Here is a 23,887-nt window from a genome sequence, read left to right on the forward strand (position 1 = left end):
TTTTAGGTGGTCTTACTTGGGGGGGGGTCCTTAAGGCAAATTCATGGTGGGAGAGGGAGAATCCTGCCAACAGCCATTAGTCAACAGAGCCTCCAGGCTCAGGGAGAGTCAACTTCTACAAACCAGAGGCGTTTCGTCTTGTGGGCTCCCTGGAGGTGCCACATGGTTCTTGGCCTGTTCTGTTCTTAGAGCAAGCCTTGCTCTTAGAGCAAATCCTCCAGCTCCAGGAGCAATCTACCTTACCACGTCGACTGGAGAGGTTGTTTTCCTCCTGACCTTTGGAACTCCCTGCCTATTGACATCAGACAGACTCATTCACTGGACTCTTTTTGGTGCCTGATCAAAGCACCCTTGCCCACCCATTCAGAAAGCTGATGCATGTTTTAATCTGCTTTTCATCTTCTGTTGCTTTAACTTATTATTGCTGCCTTAATACAGTAAGTTTGTTTCCTTCAGTTTCTAGAATGGTAGTCGGAAGGGACCCTGAGGGTCATCCAGTCCAACCCCCTGCAATGTGCAAGGTGTGGATCGAACCCCAAACCCTCAGAGTGAGTCTCGTGCTCTTTTGACTGAGTGATTCAGTTTACTAACTCTTCTTATGAATAATTTTAGGGTTTTGTCTTTCCTGTAAACTACTTTGAGGTATGTTTTTATTTTTTGCAATGCATAAATTTCGTGAAATAAAGAAATAGAGGTCTCTGGTGGTGTGGGGGGCGGTGTGTGTGTGTGTGGGGGGGGGTCGTCTGAGCCTCCGCTGTTGGAGACAGGGAGGTGGGTTGGGTGGGTCTGATCCTGCCCGGTCCTGGTTCCTCCTCCTCCTCCATCACATCTCCTGCTGCTTATAGTCATAATTCACTCTCGAAAACAGCACTTTTTGTCCCCATCCGAACGGGGCTGGGTTTGCTGAGTCGGGACTGAGTCATCTCTCCTGAGCGGCGCGGTTGTAGAACCGGATCCCTCTCTGGGTGCAAGCGGGGTCAAGCCGCGTGCCAAACCGATGGCTGACCCGTCACCCACTTTTGCAGGGGGATCCGACTCGCCGTGGAGTGGCCCCAACCCTCCGCCAAAAAAACAAAACAAAACAAAACAAAAAAAGCTCTGCGCCCTTATTTCCTGAGTCGGGGAGTTGCACAGATCCTGCGTGTCGCCAATTCGGTCGTGCGCGCGTTTGCTCCGGAGCAAAACTGACACTGTGGGATTTTGCAGTTCCCCCGTGAAATTAGTGGGGCGTTTGTCTGTTTTAGTGGGGGCGGTGAGAGAGAGAGAGAGAGAGAGAGAGAGAGAGAGAGAGAGAGAGAGAGAGAGAGAATGGAGTTTTGCAGGAAAATGTGCAATTTGCAAAGTGCAGGAATGGACTTCAGGCCTGGGGTGGCGCGGGGTTGGGGGGGGTTATATTAGTGAGAGGTTTTTTGAGGCGTGGATGGAGCTCGCAAGTTGCATGCGTGGCTTTTCTCCCCACACACCCGAGAAAAAATGTGTAAGCTCCAGCGAGTGAGTCAGAGGAGTGTGAAACCACGAGTGATATTTGCACAGCCCACGCCACGCGCCAGCCCACGCCACGCGCCCGGCTGCTCCTCCTCCTCTTCTTCTTGCATAGTGGGGAGGGGGGCACAGCGCCCCCAACTACCCTCATAACAGCCCACTTTTGTTTTCCCTCTCTCCGCTGCCTGCAAACACGTCTCTTTTATCTGAGTGCAACAGGTTTGCAATTAAAAAAAAAATCCCAATGATTTTGAAGAAAGAAAAGCAACCCCAACGGTTCTGTAGGGAAAGCCTATCCGTGCATGGTGATCCAATCGCCTTGCGTAATTTATTATTGCAATTACTATAAATGTGGCGCTGTGTGTTGCATTACCTTCCACTGCTTATTTTTACACAATTGTTGCTGTTCTTATTAATTCCTATTTCGCCCTGGCGATCGGGTCCTTGTCTTGCGACGCCACCGCCCCCCTCCTATTGCAACGTGTCGGGAGAATTCTGCAAAACAGGGACGCCGCGCACCCAGAAAGCTCCCCATTGCGCCCTGCCCTGTTTTCTGTGGAAATCTTTTCCTAAGCAGGAACTGCTGCTGCTGCTGCTGCTGCTGGGAAAAATAAACCGAAACTCGCTTCTTTTTTTTAAAGCGGGGTGGAAAAGAAAAAAACACACACAGAGACACAATTCTTTGAAGCAGCAGAAAAACAGACGCGCAAGAGAAAAGCGCCCCCTCCTTTCTTTTCCTAGGTTGCAACATTTCTCCTTCCCCACGTGGTGGCTCCTGCGGGCCTCCGCCAATCCGGAGGCTCCCCGAGCCGACCTTTGTGGCCCAAGAGCCAATCAGAAGGAGGAAAGGACCAGTTGGAGCCCCGCCCCTCCTGGGGAGGTTATAAAATGCGCAGTCAGCTGCTCTGGCCGAGTCAGAAACGGATCAGTCGCGGAAGAAGCTTCATCTCTGTACTGGATCTTAATTTCTCTTTTTGTGCATTGTTATTTCTCATCCTCCACTTTGGAAATCGCCTTGTCCTTCCGCTGGGATTTATTCGCAGGGACCTTCTGGATTTTCTGGCTTGTGGGGAAACGTTGCTTTGCTGGAAGAAAGGAAAGGAAGAAAAAAAAAACCCACCACTTTTTCTGGCATCGCCTGGGCTGTTTTTTCCCCCCTTTTGCGCCACTGTGGATTATAATTGCAACATGACTCTGGAAGAGCTGGTGTCTTGCGATAACACACAAAACAAGTAAGTGGGTGTCTGCAAAAATAAAACAAAATTGGAGTCTTTCTTTGTAGGGAGGGTGGAAGGTTTCTGCTCTGGGTTTTGTTTTGTTTTTGCTCCTGGTGCCAAAACCTCATTTTTTTTCCTCCCTTCTTCTCCCCAAAAAGGATGAAGTCAGTAAGTGAAGCTGTGGAACAGCTCCTGGTGGCCGCCCAGAGGCAGGGGGCCTTGACAGTTGGGGTCTACGAGTCTGCCAAACTCATGAATGTGTAAGTCAGTTTTTTATTGCATTTTTTCTGGCTCCAGTAAGTGACTCTTGTGGTTTGTGTGTGTGTGTGTTTCAAAAGCAAGGCTTTGTCTGTGCGAATTCACAGGGCGTGCAAATCATTGCTTTTTTGAAACATACAAGCAACTATATTCATTTATTTTCAGGAACGGATAAATGACGTTGCAAAAGGGGGGGGGAGGCAACTTTGATTTGCAACTAGGAAAACCAAACCTTGCAACAATAAAAAAGCAACTTTAAAAAACAGAAAACATAAAGTAACATAAATATGTAACTATAAAAATAGATGGAAACAGGTAACTTTTAGTATATATACTTTTGTAACTAAAAAATAAAGCATGTAGCTTTTAATGGGCAACTAAAATGCACATCTTCTTAATAACATTTTAGTAGGTAGGTAAAATAAAGTGTGTAACTTTTTAATAGGTGGCTAAAATGAAGCCAAATTTAAAAGTTGGAGTCAGGGAATGACCCTGGTTTTGGAAAGAGCCCCCCCTTAACCCTCCTGCCCCTTCCTCTCCCCAGGGACCCGGACAGCGTGGTCCTCTGCTTGCTGGCCATCGATGAAGAAGACGAGGATGACATTGCCCTGCAGATCCACTTCACGCTCATCCAGGCCTTTTGCTGCGACAACGACATCAACATCCTGCGCGTGTCCGGCATGGAGCGGCTGGCGGCCGTGCTGGGAGACGGTTCCCAGGACACCGCGGAGCCACAGGACCTGCATTGCATCCTGGTGACGGTGAGTTGAGCTGGCAGCAGCGCACGTGGCCCTGGCATGCCCGACTTTCCCTGCGAAGGTGCCAGGAGAGGAGCCTCACCAGAGCCTGCGGGACTCGCCTGGTCGGGCAAGTGGGGAGGGTGCAGGCCTGCCGGACACAAGGAGCCTTTTGTTTTTGTTTGAGGAGCATGGGATCAATGGAGTGCACCTCTGGGGGTGAAGCCAATCTGCTGTGTAGCACCACCAAAGTGACCCCTCTGGGGCACAAGCCTGGGCAGTGTTTCTGGTGTTCCACAAGCGGGGGGGGGGGAATCCCCAACATGCAAGCTTTAGCCTTGCTACAGAGCTCTACAGGGCAGGAGAGAGATGGGTGTTTTCACGCTCCATCCTGCGCTGAGCACTTTAATAGTGTTTCGTTTTTTAAAAATAGAGGTTTTGGAGGTAGACAAATGTGGGGGGGCAGCTTTGGGGGAGGTCAGCCATCATGTCCTGGCTGGCCGTCTTGTGTGGCCCTTGGGAGGCCCTTCCTACTGTGGGAAGGGGGCAAATCACCCCAGCATGTCTAGGGGGGAAGGGATAGCCTGTTGTCTCAGTGACATTCGGGAAACTGACAAGCTCCCCTGACTGGCCCAGATCGGAATGTCCTTCCTCCTCCAGGGAGGGGAAGAATTCCTGAAATGTCATTTTTGCTTCTGTGTGTGTGTGTGAGAGAGAGAGAGAGAGAGAGAGCACATGCGCAATTTAGCCCAGCCAGATGTGAGCTGTGTAAACAGAGCACCTCCTGAGCTGCCTTCTGGATTGCAAGTTGGGGGCAGAATGCCTTTTTTACTATCTTATCTGCCACATTTATATCCCCTCCAAGAAGATTCAGGCCCCTCAAGGTGTCAAATGCAGTTCTCCTCCGCTCCCTTGCTCAGTCCCCACAACACCCCTGTGAGGTAGGCTAGGCAGAGAGGTATAGTAACTGGCCCCCCCTGAGCTCACCCACTGAGCTTCATGGCCAAATGCAGGGATTCGAACCCTAGTCTCTCCTGGGTCCCTTTATTCTGACATTCTGGAAAGGACCTTGTTTTTGCAACTGAAGGTTTCATGTCTCTTCCCTCCCCCCTCTCTCCCGCAGAACCCGCACACGGATTCCTGGAAGACCCAGGGCCTGGCAGAGGTTGCCAGCTACTGCGAAGAGAGCCGCTGCAACAACGAGTGGGTGCCCTATGTCACCCTCCAGGCTCGCTGAGCCGTCCCACGATGCCCCCTTGCCGACTGGTGTCGACCCGGGAAAAATAAACCGAGAAGGGAAGAGAAAGCGTTCTCTTTTGTTGTTGTTAAGAAAAAAAACTAACCGAAACCACGACTGGCCGCCCCAGCAGAAGCAGAGTGGTGGGTGGTGAGTCAGAGAGACAAGAGAGGCGATGGTGACGAGATGATCTCTGAGGAGGAGGAGGAGGAGGCTGCCTGGTGACCTGCTGACTTCCAAGCTCCTGCGTCAGCTGACTGCTCAGCAGGAGAAGGAAGAGGAAGAGGAGGGCGCGCCTTCCTTTGTGCTGCCGGGAAAGGGATCTGCTGCCTTTGGGAGGACTGCATTTTTTCATTGTTTTTTGCAAAGTGCACAGATGCCCTCTTGCGAGAGAAAGGCCGGTGGAGGTCAGCTTCACAGCCACCTCTCCAAGCTCAGGAACGGGAAGAGAGGGCGGGACTCTCGGAACCGAGAAGCAGAATCCTCAGCGTCTGTGGGACAGCTTTACAAAAAAGACAGTTTGCAAATGAACTCTTTTTTAAAAAAAAATTTTAAAAAATGAACAGGATGCAGAGAAGTCCTTATTTATCTATTTAAGAAAAAAAAACATGCAAAATGACTTTTATTGCACTGATTGAGAATCAAATACATCTATATATTCTTATATATGATTTTTAAAGCTGCAATAAAACAATTGTTACCTTCTGAAAGCAAAGCGTGACCTGTTTCTTGAATCTGCCATCTCGTTTGCCAACCTGGTGCTGTGCCCAGAGGCTTTTTTTAGTTGCAGGGGTTAGTGGGTGTTTGCAGCCTTGGAGCTCACCAGCTTTGCAAAGGCAAACTGTTTTTTCCATGGAGTTGGGAGGGACCCCTGAGGGTCATCTTGCCCAACCCCCAGCAATGCAGTCCGCAACAGGGACTGCATTTTAAAAATTGCTCTGACTTCACAAGAGCCCTGGGACCATTATTCCTGTTTCACAGAAGAGCAACAGTGGTTTCCCAACCCTGTGACTCGCTGGTGGCAGGTGGTCTCTGACACCAAGTAAATGAGCAAAAATGCATAAATCTGAGTCAGGCATCCACTGGAAATGGAAAGAAGTCTAAGGTACTTTTTACTATACATGGTGGACATTTCGAGTGGCTAAGGGTTTTTGGGAGGTGGTTTACAATGAGGTAAAGAAAATATTTAAGGTGTGTCTTCAAAAAACAAAACAAAACAAAACCCAGAAGTCAGTCTATTACAGATAACTGAGACGAATGTTCCAAAAAGGCAGACAAACTTATTTCTATATGCAGCAACGGCAGTAAGGTTATTATGTATGCAAAAATGGTGAGAGGAGGTGACACCTTCCAAAGGGGAGGGGCAGATAAAACGGACAGAATATGCTGAATTGGCAAAATTAACTATAAAAATTAGAGATCAAGAGGAGGCAGATTGTGGGGAGGATTGGAAAGCTTTTGTTGAATATCTAAAGAATCATTGTAAACAGTAAATGAAGAACAGCAGTAAAATGTGTATTTGGGAACAAGTGGGAAGGATAGGACGTAGAATATGCAGCAATATTAGAAAAGGAGAGGGAACCACGGTGTCTTGCCAAATGCAAGGCGTTTCTTTTAAAATGAGATTGAGAAATAATACAAAACACAAGTGAGTGAGAAGATTAAAGGTTTTGTTCCAAAACAACAGGCAATACACACCGGTACGTACCAATTTTTAAATCTATATTTTGAAAGGAACTTGGCAAGGGAGATGGGGGCTGGAGAAGAACTCCACTAGCCATGCCGGCTGCTGGGAGATTTGAGTTCAGAAACCTCTGGAAGTCCCTGGATATTCCCAGCCCCTGAGTTACAAAAAGGCAAGCAAGTGAGCTGCCAGGATTACAAGAACTACAAGCTCAGAACCTTAGAATTGTATTTTATATTCTTTATTGAAAAATAAAAAGTACAAAATTACAAGTGCACAGAGCAAGATAAGACACAAAAACAAATGAACTAGAGATAGTACCCATGAAGAAAACTAAACAGAACAGAACGACGACAATATTGTGTACATTGTAAAAATAAAAAGCATTTTTATTGTAATTAACCAGACCTTAACCTATTATGGTATTTATAAAAAATGAATTCCAAATATTGTCAAATTTGTCCATGGGAAGTCTATGTTTGTGTATGTAACTTGTTCATGCGTAGCAAGTTTGTACTACTACTAATAATAATAATAATAATAGTTTTATTATTTATGTGCTGCCCATCTGACTGGGTTGCCCAGCAACTCTGGGAGACTCCCAAGAAAACATTAAAAGTACAATCAAACATCAACCATGAAGAACTTCCCTGAATATATCCAATCCAATTGTTAAAGGGAGTCACGTCTGCCCTTACTACAGCAAAAAGACAGATACTGATGACCTGGAAAAACAGAATCATAGAATTGTAGAGCTGGAAGGGACCCCCAAAGGTCATCTCATCCAACCCCCTCAATGCAGGGATGGCAGACATAGAATCCCCGCCGGATGCCCATTCCACCTCTGTTTAAAAACTTCCAGCGAAGGAGAGTCCACCCCCACCAGAATGCTGTGTTTGCAACAAGATGCAGGATTCCTGCATTGCTGGGGCTTTTGCGAGATGACCCTCAGATTCCCTTCCAACACTACAATTCTGTGATTTTGTAACCCGTGAAATCCACGCTGGCCAGAGAACAGTCCTTATTGCTTTATGATGCTGCAAAGACTCTCTTGTTGCCGTTGCAGCAAAACACTTAACAAAGTGGTGGTGGTGTTTTCGTTGTAAACTCTCTGACAGGAGCCACTAGCCCTCAAGATGGCTTAGAACTAGAGGCCTGGCAGCATCTCAAGAGGTGAGGCAGGTGTTCCCTCAAACCAGAGAGAAGTCTTAGCAATCAGCACTCCTTAAGAAACCTCAGGAGAGAGGATTGTGTAAACAGGATGCACCCCAATATGCAAAAGAATGAAACATTTGCATGCTTATTCTCTCTCCATCCACTTCTCACGCACTCCTCTTTTAAGCTTGTCTCTGCAGACTCCAACACAGCAGGGAGTTTTTGCTGCAAGGTGGATTTTTTTCATTTTTCTGTTTTTCTCTTTCAAAAACCCATTTCCCTTAATATCTTCTATTGGAGTATTTCAAATGCAAAGCAACAAGGTAAAATAACCCAGAAGCAAGGCCAAATTTCCGAACCTTTCCTCAAGCTGTGAATTCGGGGGGGGGGGGGGGGTGCTCAGTGTGCGCCCAAAAAAGGAGTCACCGAAACATGGGTCTTTCCAGATGCAGCACCCTTGGGTGCTCACCCAGGCCGGGGGCCCCACTCTGTTCCCACTGATCACGCAGTTTCTGGCTTTTCAGCGTCACTTGGGGGATTTCTTTTCCCCTTTGCAACACTGTTGTAGGTGGAAAGAGAGAGATAAAAAGCCACTTTTCCCTTCCCTTGAGGTGTGACACACTCACAAACACACACAGCCTCCTCAACCGCAGGCCCAGCTCTCTCGGGGCGTGTTTTCCTGTAAGCTGCAGATGAGATCTGGGCTGGCAACCGACACATGGGGGGGGGGCCCATGGTCATCCCCCCACCCCACTCACCACCCACTGGGTGCCCAGGGTGGGGAAGCCCCTGGCGCAGGGGGAGTTTCTGAACTTTGAAGTCTGTTTTTGTTTTTTTTTACTTGTTCCACTACTGAGCAGAGAAAGCACTGGGGCAAAAGGACGTATGCAGTGGAGCGCCTGCTTAGCATGCAAAACAGGGTTGGGCTAGATGGCCCCTGGGGACCTCACTCAACTCTACAATTCTAGGATGCTATGGGTTTGGGGGTTTGGGAGATGGGAAGGGCAGGTTCTGGAGCGGGTGAGGGGGGGAATTAAGGGAAATGGTTGTCTAAATCTGCAAAAGGCGAACCTCCTCAGACCAAGTTTACTCAGGAGTAAATGTCACTGGCTGGGGGTTGGGGAAGCGTCCAGGCTGAAAGCCAGCTTTTTGGAAAAGTTGGAGCCTGTGAGCTGCTCGTGTTTGGCTCTGTACTGTCTGGTTAGAAGTGCAGGAGCAGACCGGTTGGTTCCCTGGTCAGTAGGAAGTATGCATTGCCTTTGGCAGCTCAAGTGACTTTGCATATTTCTTCCTCCACAGTTTCGGATTTTGCAAAGGGCTCCACACAGAAACACACACACAGTTTCTGCCCTTTGCAGAAAACTCAGAAGGCCACTTTTTGCCCACACCGAAATCAGTGGCCTATCTTGGACCCATCTGGTTTCTGGTCCTGGCTGGCCGCCCTGCAGAAGTGGGAAACAGCCAGGGATTTCCCCCTGGAAGGAAGAGGTTTCCAGCGCACAGGGGAAATAGGGCGAAGTTTAAAACATCAGAGAGGGAGAGAGAGCTATGCAAATACCAAAAAAAAAAAAAAAGGAGCAAAAACCCGACCTTCAGAAAGGCTCCAGTTTCTGAGGAGGCTGTTTGTCAAGGCCAGATGGAGCCTCCACACCCAAGGAAGTCTATCTCTAAATGCCAAGTGCCAGGGATGGAACGCACACTTCTCAAATGTTTAGCTCCTGGCATGTCCTTCCTCTGTCTGTGCCTTTTGGGACTCAAAGTGAGAATACTCTCTTCCTCACAATTAAAGCAGGGTGGCAAGTGAAACACCCCCCCCCTTCTTCTTCTTCTTCTTCTTCTTCTTCTTCTTCTTCTTCTTCTTCTTCTTCTTCTTCTTCTTCTTCTTCTTCTTCTTCTCTCTCTTAAATCTTCACTGTGTTACAGCTGGAAAGTTTGCAATGCTTTGGACTTGCGAAATGAGCCTGTGCTGCACCTCAGCGCTTGCAAAGCACAGCTTAGACTCCCCACACTCAATTTCAATTGTGTTCATAGGCAGACACTATGCAATATGAAAATGATCTCTAGGCAAGGCACCTTGGTCAATGGGACTTCCCGACACAGGGCTGTCTTCCAAAAATCAAAGAGTTGCTTATTTCCCGGACATCTGATGAGATTAAGAGTCTCATGTTCTGCCGACTGTGTTCTCTCTATTAACATGCACCTGAGCACTTAACTATATTATAGCTGGAAAGTTTGCAAACTTTTTGACTTGCAAAATGAACATAGTCTGCAGCTGACCTCTTGCAAAGCACGGCTTGGGAGTGAAGGTGCCCTCCCTTGGTCAATTTTGATTGTGCTATAGCCGGACACCATGAAATACTATATTAAAAATGCAGTGCGCCCCATATCTCTTGGCAACGAGCTTTCGTTGACGGGGAGCTCAGCTCTTCCACATCACGCCGTTGTCTCGATCCACTTAATAAATGGCTGTAAGTCACCTTGAGGGTTTTTTTTTAAAAAGGGAATACCATAGAAAGTTTGATAAATGACAACCATCAGTCTCTGTGGGGTGTGTGGGGTTTACCCTTAATATTAATCTGACAGCAGTGCAAAATTAACAAGAACGGCACCCTGGTACGATGGAGTAGCTCAGCTCTTGCACAGTGCAGCTTTGGCTAGGCTGAATCCCTCTGCGCCCAGTGCTGCTGCGCTGACCTAGATGGCTCTGGCTCGGCCGAGAGCAGCTTCTTCCCTCCTTGGCCTCTTGACCAGCCTCTTGCAAAGAGGCTGCTGACCTGGATCTGGTTGCTCACACCCAGAGCTGGTGCAATTATCTAGAGATGCTTTTAGAGGACAGGCAGCACCTCACCCTTTTATTGCTCGTGAGGTGCCTGCCATAGAGAATCCCCGCCTTTCCAGGGTGCTCCCCACTATCTTGAAAGGGGGTTGGACTAAATGGCCCTTTGGGGGGGGGGTCCCTTCCAATGTTACAATTATATGATTCTGCTTCTTGTCCCCTAAGAATCCTGGGAACTGCAGTTTTTAAAGGTGCCAGGAACTGGAGCTCTCCGAGGGGCAAAACTACAGTTCCCAGAATCATTTGGAGGGAAGAATGTGCATTCAGTGGCTTTAAATGTTTGGTGTGTCTCCTGGTCTGCTGGCAACGACGAAACCTGCCAGCACATTTTCAAAGCTCAGCAGGATCAGGCAGGGTCTCAGACTGGATGGAAAACCAGAGGTTTGATTCCTGCATTGCAGGGAGTTGGACTAGATGACCCTCTGAGTTCCTTGCAACTCTAGGATTCTATAATTCCCTTTATCTGCACACTGAATCTTCCTCAGAGGTCTCAGGGAGGTTTAGAACATAGGCTGCGTACATGCCATACATTTAAAGCACATAAACCTCCTCTGAAGACTCCTGGGAACTGCAGTTTGTCAAGGGAACTTGGTTCTATGGTGAGCAAACTACAGTTCCCAGGGTTCTTTGGGAACTTTAATTGCATGTTGTGCACAGAACCTGTAATCAGCTCCCTTCCTTCCTTCCTCCTCAGCAGCTCATTATGTCTCCCTCACTTGAGGAACAATTATTTTGGGTTGCCTACGGCCACAGTCTACTCAAAAGTAGACCCACTGAAATTCAATGGGCCTGAGCTGGTTGTGCATGCTCATTTCAGCGGGATATAGCCCATAATGCTGTTATCATGTGCAGCACAAGTAATGTCTAGGAAAAAGTTCTTTGCCCCAAGGTGCTTACAGTCCAAAATTGGAGAGGGAGACAAGTGGGCATTTCCAGCTCTGTTATACGCTTAACAGTTTTCTTCTTGTCCAGATAACCTGATCCAAAAACGTCTATGCGGCTCCATTTGTTTGTTTGTTTATCCTTTATTTATTTTCCAGAATAATATTTAGGTTCTAAATAACAAAAAGTCCAGATATTTGTCGTTTTTGAGTCAGAAGCAGCGATTGCACAGGTTGACAAATGCAATCCCTCGAGCAACCATAGAATCAATAACTACGGACCTCCCGCATCAGTTTGATCGCTTTTAATTAAGATTTCCCGAGTGACGACCGGTAGCCAATTAAAATAATCTTCATTGGGAACTGAGCTGGAAAAAGCAAAGAAGGACACAGTGCAAAAGGAGGTGCGTTCTCTGTCCATTTGAAGAGATAAGCTTGGCAAGAGTCAGATAAGCTTGGCAGGAGGTCAGCTGCCAGGTGTTGGGCTTTGGAAACAAGCCAGATGCCAAGCAGTCCTGGAACCACTGAATTGTAGAGTTGGAAGGGACCCCGAGGCTCATCTAGTCCAGCCCGCTGCAAGGCAGGAATTATTTGTCCACCTCTGGGTTCCTTCCAGCTCTACAATTCTATGGTCTTTTGTGTGCTGCCTTGGGCGAAACAGATAGATAGATAGATAGATAGATAGATAGATAGATAGATAGACAGACAGACAGATAATTTTTTTTTAAAAAAAAAAAACCTGGTTCATAAGAAGAGACTCCTCTCCCCTATGGAACCTCCTGAGACTTGAGCTAGGGAAGCTGAAGCCTGCAGTGCTTCCTGTCTCCAGGATACCCCTGCCTCCTTCATCCCTATTATTTAGTTCCATCGGGAGGCATGCAGGAAATCCAGTCCGGCTTCCGTTAACATACTTTCACCTCCATCCTCACAGCCTTGAGGACTAGCTCCTTGCTTTTGCATTATCCTTTTAAAACAAGTTTTGTATCCAACACACATACACACCATCTTGCCATGAGGGCCTCCAGTAGAGTCAAAGGTGGCCTTTTTGCGCAGAGGTGTGTGTGTGTGTTGTGTGTGTGTCAATGCAGAGACCTCCCATGACCCCTAAAAAAGGGACCCAGCACATGCACTCAGAGATGAAGCTACAAGATGCAACCATTTGGGGAGGGGGACCCCTCAGATCTCCCAAGGATATTCCAGACTCCTCTCCCAAAACTTTGACTTTTTAAAATAAAATATAAAAAGCTGTGTGTGTGTTCATAATTTTACAAGTGTCTATCATGTCACATCTTCCTTGCCATTTAAAGTAGGGTTTATATGAGATCTGAATAGAACCGGCTGAAGTTCCTGCATCATCTCCAAGGGACAGCCCCACAGAAGGCACATTGCAGTAGTCCAGCCTGGAAGACCCTGGAGTCCAGTATTAACTGACATTATTCCCCTGCTGGATTTACAAGGTTTCTAACACAGAGAGCCATAAGCCCATTATGGGTCAGGTATTCACTTCCAGAAATAGCCCACGCCTCGCCCCAGTGCAAGTGGGGCACAGCCCCATGACACACTTCTCGCACTCAGCTCCTGGCAACAACAGCAGCAAGCCTGCTTTAATGAGGCCCACTTCCTGGAGGGTGGAGGGAAAACTGAGGCAGGCAGGGAGAACTGGATTCCCCCCCCCCCCACACACACACACACGTGGCCAGCGCCTGGAGCACAAACCCAGGCGTCCTGCTGGGGCAGACACCTCCCTTAAATGAGCAGAGGTGAAAACAGAGCCTGCAAAACAGGAAAACAGGAAGAGCCTCTGGCAGTTGCAGAGGGAGGACTCCTCTTCCAAGGTCGGTGGCAGGAGCAGAAAGGAGGGGGAGGGCAGGACAGCTGCTCTGCTTGCAGAAGTCACCCACTGTTGGGGGCTGCCCAGCCTCCAGAACTGACCTGAAGTCCTCAAGGTTTGCCTGGCCATCTCTGGGTTGGCAGGGATTGAATCTCCAGGAGGACGAGAGGCTGTTTATTCTGTAAATAAAGAAGATTCTGCCCGCATCTTGCAAGATTCAGCCTGGCAGAGGTTGGCTGCAAATTATTGCAGGGACTCTTCGCTTCTTCCTGCTTGTGATGTAGGCAGGTGCCTTATTCCCAGTTAGTTCCATTTAGCTCAGTACTGATTCCACTGTCTGGCAGCCACAGCTCTCTTCTTAACCTCATTAAAAAAAACCACGCCTTTTAAATGAGGTTAAGAATCCAGTCCTCATGGTTCTGAATGGGAAATGCCGGCTGGGCACATTTAAAGCACACCCTTCTCCCCGAAATAATCCTGGGTGCTGTCATTGCTGGGAACAGTAGTTCTGTGAGGGGTGAACTACAGTTCCCAGGATTCTTAGGCTGGGTAGGGAATGTGCTTTAGATTTGCTTTGTGTGCATGGTGTGCACTCAGGCCACATTAAGCTCCTGAGAGGGCTGTGTCAGGAGCAGTGTTTTGAGGGACTGCAGATAAGCCATGAGGACAGCCGAGGACACGGCCCACCTTGTCCCTCCGTCGTGTTCCTCCTTGCAGGCCTATTTATCAGCGTTGACTGTCTGGCCTCTTGGCAGGCCCCTGACCTGCGCACGGTTCTTGGTGTTCCTGCCCTGGAACAGCGTCTCCTTCCTCCCCCCTCCCCTGCAAAGGGACAATCCTCACCTTGTGCTCACCTGGGCCTTTGGGGAGAGGACAGGTGAGGGGCAATGGGGTGGTGCATTGGGGGGGACGGACATGTAGCACACAGCAGGGATTAGCAACTTGCACCTTATCTGTGTCTTTAAATAAATTGCCATTTATTTAACCTCTTTCCCCAGACTGGCGTTATTTCCTCTCTCGGCTGCAAGAAGAGTCACATGAGCAATTCCTAGGAAAAGTTTGTTCTGTACAGCTGAGGAGGAGAAAGCAAAGTCACTCTTGGGCTTTTCCAAAACAAGTCTCGCTTGGATTGGAGCCAGGCTCCGAAAGATGTTGAAAGAGCAGCTCTGGGAAAACATGAGAAGCTCTTTGAGCTTCTAAACCAGAAACCTCAAATGTCAGGCAGTTCAGCACTTGTTTTGCAACAGGGGGAAGGGGGGGGGGAAATGCAATTTTATTCCTGGTGCATTTAGGGAAGGCAGAATCCTGTTTTTCTGTGATTTCGGATGGTTGCATCCTCCTCAGAGTAGATGCACTGAAACTAATGGATTTCAGTGAGTTATCTACAGTTCTTCCAGCATGTCTACTCTGAGTAGGGCTAACATTGGATGCAGCCCCTCTTTGCTCCCATTAAGGTTTGCAAGAGGAGGAGGATCCTCTGAGCAGTTGTTTTTTTGCAGGCCTCTCGCTGCCTCGCCTTCCAGATATCATCTGCCAGGACATAAGAGCTCAACCCTGTTTTGCTCCAATTAATGGGGCCAAATCTTTGCACAGGCAGGAGATCTGGGTAGATGGGTCCCCTGTTGGCCTGGCTTAACAGCTACCTTCTTCTTTTGTCCTTGCAGAACCTCCAGCTCCAGGGGCAGTCTATCTTGATTCCTGGGTTCTCAGGGCTGTTTGGCCACTGTGAGAGCAGGCTAGATGGGCCTTTTTGGGGCCTGATCCAGCTGCAAGGCAACCCTGATGCCCTGGAAGTGTCAGGCTCACCCAACACCTCCTGACCTGGCAAGTAGCAGGACCTTGGAAACTGATGGAATTGGTGGAATATGCCAAATTGGCAAGTTTAGCAAATAAAATCAGAAACCAAGATGAGGCAGGAGTCAAGGAGGATTGGAAAATATTTGTAAATTATTTTTAAAAAACATTGTAAACATGTTAAAATGCAAATAACATTGTGGAAAAGGTATAGATAGAATGACTATAATATGCAGTACTATTTGGAAAATTGGGGAAAGCATGGAGGGATGGTGGGATAGTCCAAGGTTAAAGGTAAAGGGACCCCTGACCATTAGGTCCAGACGTGGATGACTCTGGGGTTGCGACGCTCATCTCGCGTTACTGGCCGAGGGAGCCAGCGTCCAGCTTCCGGGTCATGTGGCCAGCACGACTAAACCGCTTCTGGCGAACCAGAGCAGCGCACGGAAACGCCGTTTACCTTCCCACCAGAGAGGCAGCTATTGATCTACTTGCACTTGCAGGAGCAGGGACTGAGCAACGGGAGCTCACCCCATCACAGGGAATCGTACCGCCGAACTTCTGATCGGCAAGCCCTAGGCTCTGTGGTTTAACCCACAGATTGTAAACCAGAAAATGTTGTAAATCCTTTGGAAAGATTTATTACTATTATTATTATTATTATTATTATTATTATTATTATTTTAAAGGAATGTTTTGCTGTAAACCTGTCGAGTGGTGCAGAGAGGAAGCTTGCTGCTGGGAGTCAGGTGTGCCTCCAGGTGAGCTGAGGATGAGCAGGCGGGGCAGGAAACACAAGTGAAGCCACCTTGCCTTCCTGGCCTGGGCACGGGCGGGTCTGGAGTGGCGGAAGCCAGAGTCACGTGGAGTTGTTTTGCATCTGGACCTGCGTTGCAAACTATCACCTGTATTCACCTGCCCAGAGATTAACTCCCAAGGATCAGGGGATCATAGAGCCACAGAAGTGGAAGGGTCCCCCAGGGGCCATCCAGTCCAACCCCCTGTGCAATATTATCTCAGAAAACCAAATTGAAATAATAATGTGCAATGGTGCACCTGTGCGTGCACAGAGTGCATTTTTCACTTGCAACAAATGCTTCCATTTCTGAGCGAGCGAGGGAAAATCCCACCCTCTGTCTAAATGTAGGCAAAAGCATTTGAGGATAATTCCCTGGTTCCCCACCCCTCCTATCTCTCCATCCTGCTCCTAAAGGAAGGCAGACTCCAAATCAACAAAAGAGGCCAGATTGACAGGCCCTAAAAGCCTCAGAGAAGAAGCATCTGGGAGGCTCTTGGCGACTGTCTGGGGACCAGCAAGATAAACCCCAAAAGGGCACAAATGTGGGTCCTCGGCAGCCACCAGGAATGTGCTCTGCAGGCCTTATCACTGCCCTTCCGGGAAGCCCTTTTAAGCTCTTGAACAGGGCTAGTCTCTGCTAGCTGGGGGGTGGGGGCAGAATCTTCACTGCAAAAACGAAAATGAAAAAATTGCACCCGCCCTGTTTGTGTGAATTTTGTGCCATTTGGTGGTGGTGGTAGTAATTATGAGGCTGAGGCTTCAGCAGTTTCCAGCCCATTCCTGGTGGTCCTGATTCCAGGTGCTCACATGAGTGCTTAAAACCCAAAGTGACCCTCCTGGGTGTTAAGACTGGCAGAAGGGGGTTCTGCAATGCAGGAATGGCGGCTCAGGAATCCCCAACAGGCGGCCACCCAACCTCTGCTTAAAAGCCTCTGATGAAGGAGAGCCCTTGGTATCATAGATTTGTAGCATTGGATGGGACCCCCAACTGTCATCCAGCCCAACCCCCTGCAATGCAGGAAAATCGCACTTCAAGAATCCCTGACGGATGGCCAGCCAGCCTCTAGACCAGGCACCCCCAACCTGCAGCCCTCCAGATGTTTTGGCCTACAACTCACACTCCCATGATCCCTATCTAACAGGACCAGTGGTCAGGGATGATGGGAATTGTAGTCCAAAACATCTGGAGGGCCGAAGGTTGGGGGTGCCTACTCTAGACTCCCCAGCAAGGCTTTCCTTATCATTTTTTAAAGAAGAGCTTCGCCAAACTCATGAAAGAGGAGGTGCCTTCTTGGCTTTTAGCCATGGCCACTAAAAATAGAGCCTCCACCTCAAAGAGCAGTCTACCTCTGAGCTATGGTTTCCCAGGTTGGGCAACTGGTTAGCCAGCCCTGGAAACAGGATGTTATGCTGGTTGGAGCCTTGCTGCCATGTGAATATATTTTTGCAAAGTGTGCTCACACACCCACCCCACAGCATCAATTCATAATAATAATAATAATAACCCATTTCTGATTGTGAAGGGAAAGTCTCTTCCTGAGATGCTTAGTCAGATGGGCAGCAGCAAAAACATCAGGCAGTCCCCACGCAAATGTCCCCAGAGGAAATTGGCACTGCGGCTCCTTCTCTCCACCCAGCACACACCCAGGATCCAGGTTTTGTGCATGAGAGAGGGATCAATTAGCTGGGAGGTTGTTGGTTCGTTTGAATCTGGACGGGTGCAAAGGAAGTTGTGTCCTTTGTGAGCAATTGCACGGAGGGAATCCTGGTGCAAATTCTCCTGCAGAGATCAGGAAAATGCCTTCTCTGCATAGCCATGGGAGGAGCCAGGGTGCAGGGTGAAACTGAAGGTCTTTGCTTCCCCCCACCTCTGATTCCATACAATCATGGACTCTTGGAGTTGGAAGGGACCCCAAGGGTCATCTGGTCCAACCCCCTGCAATGCAGGAATCTCAGCTAAAGCATCCCTGACAGACACCGTCCAACCTCTGTGTAAAAACTTCCAAGGAAGGAGAGTCAACCACCTCCCAAGGGAGACCATTCCCCTGTTGAACAGCTCTTCCTGTCAGAAAGTTTCCCCTGATGTTGATTCGGAATCTCCTTTCTTGTAACTTGAAGCCATGGGTTCGAGTCCTGGCCTCCAGAGCAGGAGAAGCTTGCTCTATCTTCCATATGGCAGCCCTTGACCTATTGGAAGATGGCTCTCATATCTCCTCCCAGTCCCAGACTCCTCGTTCCCAGGCTAAACATACCCAGCTCCTTCAACCATTCCTCACCCTCCTCTGTCCACCTTCAGCTTGTCAATATCCTTCCTAAATTGTGGCACTGACCCAGAATTGGACACAGGACTCCAGGTGGGGTCTGACCAAGGCAGAATAGAGTGGTACGATCACTTCCTTTGATCTGGACACTAGACTTCTGTGGATGCAGCCTAGAATAGCATCACCCAGTGGACTCATGTTCATCTTGTGGTCCACCAAGACCCCTCCACTGTTTTCACATGTACTACTAGTAAGCCTGGTGTGTTGTCCCCCATCCTATATTTGTGCATCTAGTTCTTCCTGCCTAATTGCAGGAACCTTACATTTGTCCCTATTGAAACTCGTTTTGTTAGCTTTGGCCCAGTTCTCCAACCTGTTAAGGTCATTTGGGGCAACTTATTCACATTCTGCATTTGGGGTTTCCGACCCTTCAAAGCAACAGAAAAGGAACTTGCAAAAGTCAAGGACTCGTTTAATGTGTCTTATTGGGGGGGGGGTCCTGTGCAACACAGATGACACCCCTCCCCTGCTCCCTACGTATAAAGCAAACTTTGCCAACTGTAATGGGAGTTGTAATTAAAATAATGTGTCTGTCTACCTAACATCCATCTATCTATCTATCTATCTATCTATCTATCTATCTATCTATCTATCTATCTATCATCTATCTATCACCACTTGACTTTCTCCTCCTGCAGTGACAGAACCAGAACCGCAATGCAACTTTGGGAGAGTTCAAAAACAGTTTCAAAACAGCCACCACAACCTAAGCTGCTAGTCCTCATCATGCCTACCCAGAGAGACTTGGAAGCGTGGAGATGGAAACGTGCAATGACAGATCAGAAGCCAGGAGGGCGGCTGAGTAAGCAAAAGGTTTCACTCCTCTCCTTGCCATGAATAACAAAAGACAGAGGGAATTATGCAGGCCATATGCAAACCTGTTTGACTTGCCTGATGCCTATAGCTTGCCAAATTATTTCCATTAATTTAATAGTGTGTGGGTTTTTTGTTTTTTTAAAAAAGGGGGTTCATGGAAAAGAAAGGCAGCAACAAAACAGGAGACAGAGGGCCCCAATTAGTTCATTTCTAAATTTCATTTCATACCCTTGAGGAAGTGCTTCCTGTGATTGCATTGCAGGGGGTTGGGATGGATGACCCCTGGGAGTCCCTGCAATTCTATGGAACTATGAAAAAGGCCAAGTTTTAAAAGAACCACCTTGCATTTGGCAAGACTGTTTACATTGTTGTTGTTGTTTTTTAAGTACAGCTGTACTTGTTGTTTAGGAGAAAAGAAAACAATATACATATATGGATGTAGTCAGGCCTGAAATACCTCATTCCAGCGTGCTATAAATAAATCCCATTTTGCAAGGCGTTTCTCTGGGTGTAACGCTGCTCCCTGGTTTCTTGCAACATGTTGGTTTGGGTAAGAAGGGCACGCTCCAAATATGTTTACTCTGCAACCTCTGGAGGAACTGGGCATCTCAAGTCCTGAGCAAGCCACTGGGAAAATGACAAATATGATGGCAGTTCATAAACAAGGAAGATAGCAGATGGCTGTATGCTGAGTCAGCTAAGTGTTCTCAGCTCTGACTGGCAGTATGAAGGCTCTCTGGGGTGTCAGACTCCAGATGCTGGACCACCGAGCTACAGCGCTTCGTGTAAAAGCAAGCCAAGGCTCCAAACCTCATGCTTCTGCACAAAGAAGTGACGTCAATAGTTGCTATGGTGAGTTAGACACTTGGTCCATGTAGCTCAGGGCTGCTCCGCACTGACTGGCAGCAACAGTTCTCCAAGGTTTCAGAGCCGGGAGCCTCTCTTAGCCCTGCCTGGTGATGCTGCCGGCGGGGATGAAGCATGCCAAGCAGGCACTCTGCCAAGGAGATCTGCTCCTGCACAAGGGACCCTTTAGAGCAGAGGTTGGGCAGCCTTCTCCCATGGATGCTTGAATTGAGATTCCCGCCTTGCAGGGGGTTGGAGTAAATGACCCTTGGCGTCCCTTCCCTATATAATTCTATGATTCCTGTAATGGAAGCCATTAGGAAAAAAAATGCGTAAGACAGAAGAAAAAAAAACTTATTAAAACCAGGGCCATTCCCTGAGAGGTGAGGCTCTCTTGCAGAGGCACCCAAACGCCTCAAAAACACATCTCAGGCCTTCTCCCTTCGGGGACGAGCAATGGCACCGCCAAACCCTCCTCCGGTGAAAGGGCTGTGTGTGTGGAAACGCTGGGATTGGGGCCAAGAGGCCTGCTCATCTTCCCCTGCCAAGCCAGTTGGGCAGCCTGGTTCTCTCGGTGAGCAGCAGGTACAGCGGCTCTGCGGCACGGTACCGGATTTCCGCCTGGGTGTCGGCAAGGGTGACTTGCCGGGAGACGTGTGAGGTGCAGGGCGGGGCCCCAGAAAAACAAGCAGTTTGGCAGCCGCAGGGAGGACTGGGCTGGCCCTTCGCTTCGGCTTTCTCCCTTCGTCAGCTGAGCAAAGGGCCAGACACCCCAGGGAAGAAGGACCGCAGTGCATCTTGCTGTGCGTTAATGAAAATGCAAAACTTGGGTGCACGATGGGTCCACTCTTCTTCTTTCACAGGAGCATGAGGTCTGGAACTCTATTTATCTGTTGCTATCCAACAAACGTTTGCATCTCACAAAGCTGAATGTCAGAAGATTCCTGCATCGCAGGGTGTTGGACCAGAGGACCCCCGGGTTCCCTTCCAAGTTTACAGTTCTACAGTTCTATGAAAGAAAGCGATTCTTCACATGTAGTTAACCTGTGGAACTCCCTTCCCCAGGAGGCAGTTGATGGCCACTGACTTGGGAGGCTCAGAAAGGGGATGAGATAAATTTATGGAGCATCGTGAGGTGATGGGTGGCCACAAGCCAGGATAGATCTTCTCTGCCTCCACAGCTGGAAGTGGCAATGCTTCTGCGGAGCTCAGCTGGCGAGAGCCTGGTGCTGATAATGCCAAGCTTGCAGGTTCGATCCCTCTATGGGGCAGCTGCATGTCTCCACATTGCAGGGGGTTGGACTAGATGACCCCCAGGGCCCCTTCTGACTCCGCCATTCTAGGATTACCAGTTGCTGGAAACTGCAGGAGGGGAGAGTTGCTCTTTTACTCAAATCCTGCTTGTGGGTTTCCCATAATAAGCATCTGATCAGCCACTGTGAGAACAGGATGCTAGACTGGATGGGCTCCCCACTGGATGGGTCTGATTTGAAGCCTGGCTCTTCCCATGTTCCTATAGAACCTCTAGGTTCAGAGGCAGTCTATCTCGGTTCCTAGATCCTTAGGGCTCTGGCTGCTGTGAGGACGGGATGCTGGGCAACATGGGCCTTTGTTTTTATATGTGCTGGAAGCCATCCAGTGTGGCTGGGGAAACGCTGCAAGATTATTATTATTATTATTATTATTATTATTATTATTATTATTATTATTATTCCAGGAGGCTCTTTTTCAGGGGTTGGAGGTGGGTTATGCAATTATTAAGGGAATTTAAAAGCATGCTTGGACAGCCCCTCCCCCCCCCCCCGCAGGCTTCTGATGCAGATGGAAAGAGAGGTGTGATTAGCACTGGGACCCCAAAGACTAGACAAAGTCCATGGTGCCTGCTTTGAAGATTCAGCTCTTTCTTATCTGCAGAGTCACCTTATCAGCTCAGAAGACAGGCCTGTAAATGAGCCTCCTACCCAAGGGAGGACTAGACGGGTGGGGTTTCCCCTGCTGCTCTCCCCATCCTGGGGTGTATTTTCTGCATGTTGCAACAGTAAGTGCATCGGTGGTAGATTTGGGACCCCCCCCCCAGGTCTCAGGTTCAGGCCCTGAAATCTTAGGGTTTGGGATGCTGCTGGAAGTGGTGAGTTCTGCCCCATTGGAAGCTTTTAAGCCAGGGATCCCCAAATTAAGGCCCGGGGGCCGGATGCGGCCCAATCACCTTCTAAATGCAGCCCGCGGACGGTCCGGGAATCAGAGTGTTTTTACATGAGTAGAATGTGTCCTTTTAATTAAAATGCATCTCTGGGTTATTTGTGGGGCATAGGAATTCGTTCATTTTTTTTTTCAAAATATAGTCCGGCCCCCCCCAAGGTCAGAGGGACAGTGGACCAGCCCACGGCTGAAAAAGGTTGCTGACCCCTGTTTTAAGCAGAAGCTGGGAGGCCACCTATCAAGAAGTCTTTCACTGCAATCCTTGCATTTCATGGGGTTGGACTGAATGACCTCTGGGGTCTCTCCCAAACCTACAACTGTATGACATTAGGAGATCCTGAAGCTGAAGTACTTTGGCCACCTCATGAGAAGAGAAGACTCCCTGGAAAAGACCCTGATGTTGGGAAAGATGGAGGGCACAAGGAGAAGGGGATGACAGAGGATGAGATGGTTGGACAGTGTTCTCGAAGTGACTGGCATGAGTTTGGCCAAACTGCGGGAGGCAGTGAAGGATAGGTGTGCCTGGCGTGCTCTGGTCCATGGGGTCACGAAGAGTCGGACACGACTGAACCACTGAACAACAACAACAGGAGATGCTGGACTCTCCTTCGATGGAGGCTTTCAAACAGATGACTGTCCTTCGGGTCCCTTCTAACTCTACAATTCCTGTACCACAGGGGGTTCGGCTGGATGACCCCTGGGTCCCCCCCCCCAACCTTACAATTCCATGACCTGGCAACCTGGCTGCCTTTATGCATTCAGTGAACCGCCCTGAGATCCTCAGATGAAGGGCAGTAAAAGTAAATGAAAAAAGAGAAATAAATGAAACTGGTTGCAAAGGGTCCTTGTGCACCCTCAAAAAGACCCCCTGCGCCTCCCCCCCCCCCCCCCAACTCAGCCAGAGCTCACACAGGCCTCCTGAACTGGGATCTTCCCCTGGGATGGGAGAGGAGGCTTTGCTTTCCTTGGCTGGAGGAGGGGGGGCCCCTTGAACTCTTTCCCCATGTTTTGGGAACCAACTCTCTCTCTTCCCCAATTTTCTTCCTCAAGGCTGGTGCTGAGTCAACACTTCCCAGACACGGAGAAAACGCTGAGCAATGTCTCCAGGAAAGGAGCCGGGAGCATGTTCCCGCAGAGCCAGGCCTGGTCGGCAGCCAAGCAGCCTCTGCCCTGGCACAGCCCACTGCCCCCGGGCCCGATCCTGAGCACATTGCCTCCCCAGATGCTGCTTCTCCCCAGCACCAGACATCCAGAGTCCTAAATAAAATGAATGGTTGGATGGCCATCTGTGACTCCTGCCTTGCAGCGGTTTGGACTAGATGATCCTTGGGGTTCCCTTCCAACCCTATGATTCCATGGTGTGTTTTAAAAAAAAGTTTGATGTTTTATTGTGTTTTTAATATTCTATTGGGAGCCCCCCAGCCTCCTACTAGATGTAGCTTCCTACTACAGACAAGGTGCAGTTTTTTATGGAACGGCACTGCTCTGCAGTTAAATCTGGTCGCCCTCTCCTCATTTCAGGATGCAGGCGCCTTGGGGTGCTCTTTGGCTCTGCTGTGCTGGCACCCATCCCAGACAGAGGAGCCATCCTGACTGGCCAGGGTGCCTGTTTACCTGGTGGGGCGGGTGGCGAATGTCAGAGGCCTGGAGGGAGAGGGGGAGGGCAGGAAGGGCAGGGCGGCTCCCTCTGGCACCCAGGAAGTGCTCCGGCTGTGAAGGGGGGGGGCATCAAGTGGCAATGAGTTCTGAGGCTCTGGCTTCCTGGGAGAGGATCTGTGCAGCCATCCGGGGGGG

The 23,887-nt window shown here is 49.0% G+C and overlaps 1 protein-coding gene across 1 annotated transcript; it reads left to right on the forward strand.

Annotated features, from left to right (window-relative positions):
• Positions 1-2,414: 2,414 nt before the first annotated feature.
• Positions 2,415-4,961, forward strand: GADD45B (growth arrest and DNA damage inducible beta). Its single transcript, XM_033136792.1, has 4 exons — positions 2,415-2,714; positions 2,858-2,959; positions 3,502-3,718; positions 4,818-4,961. The coding sequence occupies exons 1-4, from the start codon at positions 2,671-2,673 to the stop codon at positions 4,929-4,931; spliced, it is 477 nt and encodes a 158-aa protein (XP_032992683.1). The 5' UTR covers positions 2,415-2,670; the 3' UTR covers positions 4,932-4,961.
• The last annotated feature ends 18,926 nt before the right edge of the window (positions 4,962-23,887 follow it).

This window comes from Lacerta agilis, chromosome 18, assembly GCF_009819535.1.
Source record: "Lacerta agilis isolate rLacAgi1 chromosome 18, rLacAgi1.pri, whole genome shotgun sequence".
Lineage (NCBI taxonomy): Eukaryota > Metazoa > Chordata > Lepidosauria > Squamata > Lacertidae > Lacerta > Lacerta agilis.

Coding starts and splice junctions, on each gene's coding strand:
- GADD45B (XM_033136792.1), top strand. CDS start 2,671: ATGACTCTGGAAGAGCTGGTGTCTTGCGATAACACACAAAACAA. Junction 2,715..2,857: donor TGCGATAACACACAAAACAA/GTAAGTGGGTGT, acceptor CTCCCCAAAAAG/GATGAAGTCAGTAAGTGAAG. Junction 2,960..3,501: donor TCTGCCAAACTCATGAATGT/GTAAGTCAGTTT, acceptor TCCTCTCCCCAG/GGACCCGGACAGCGTGGTCC.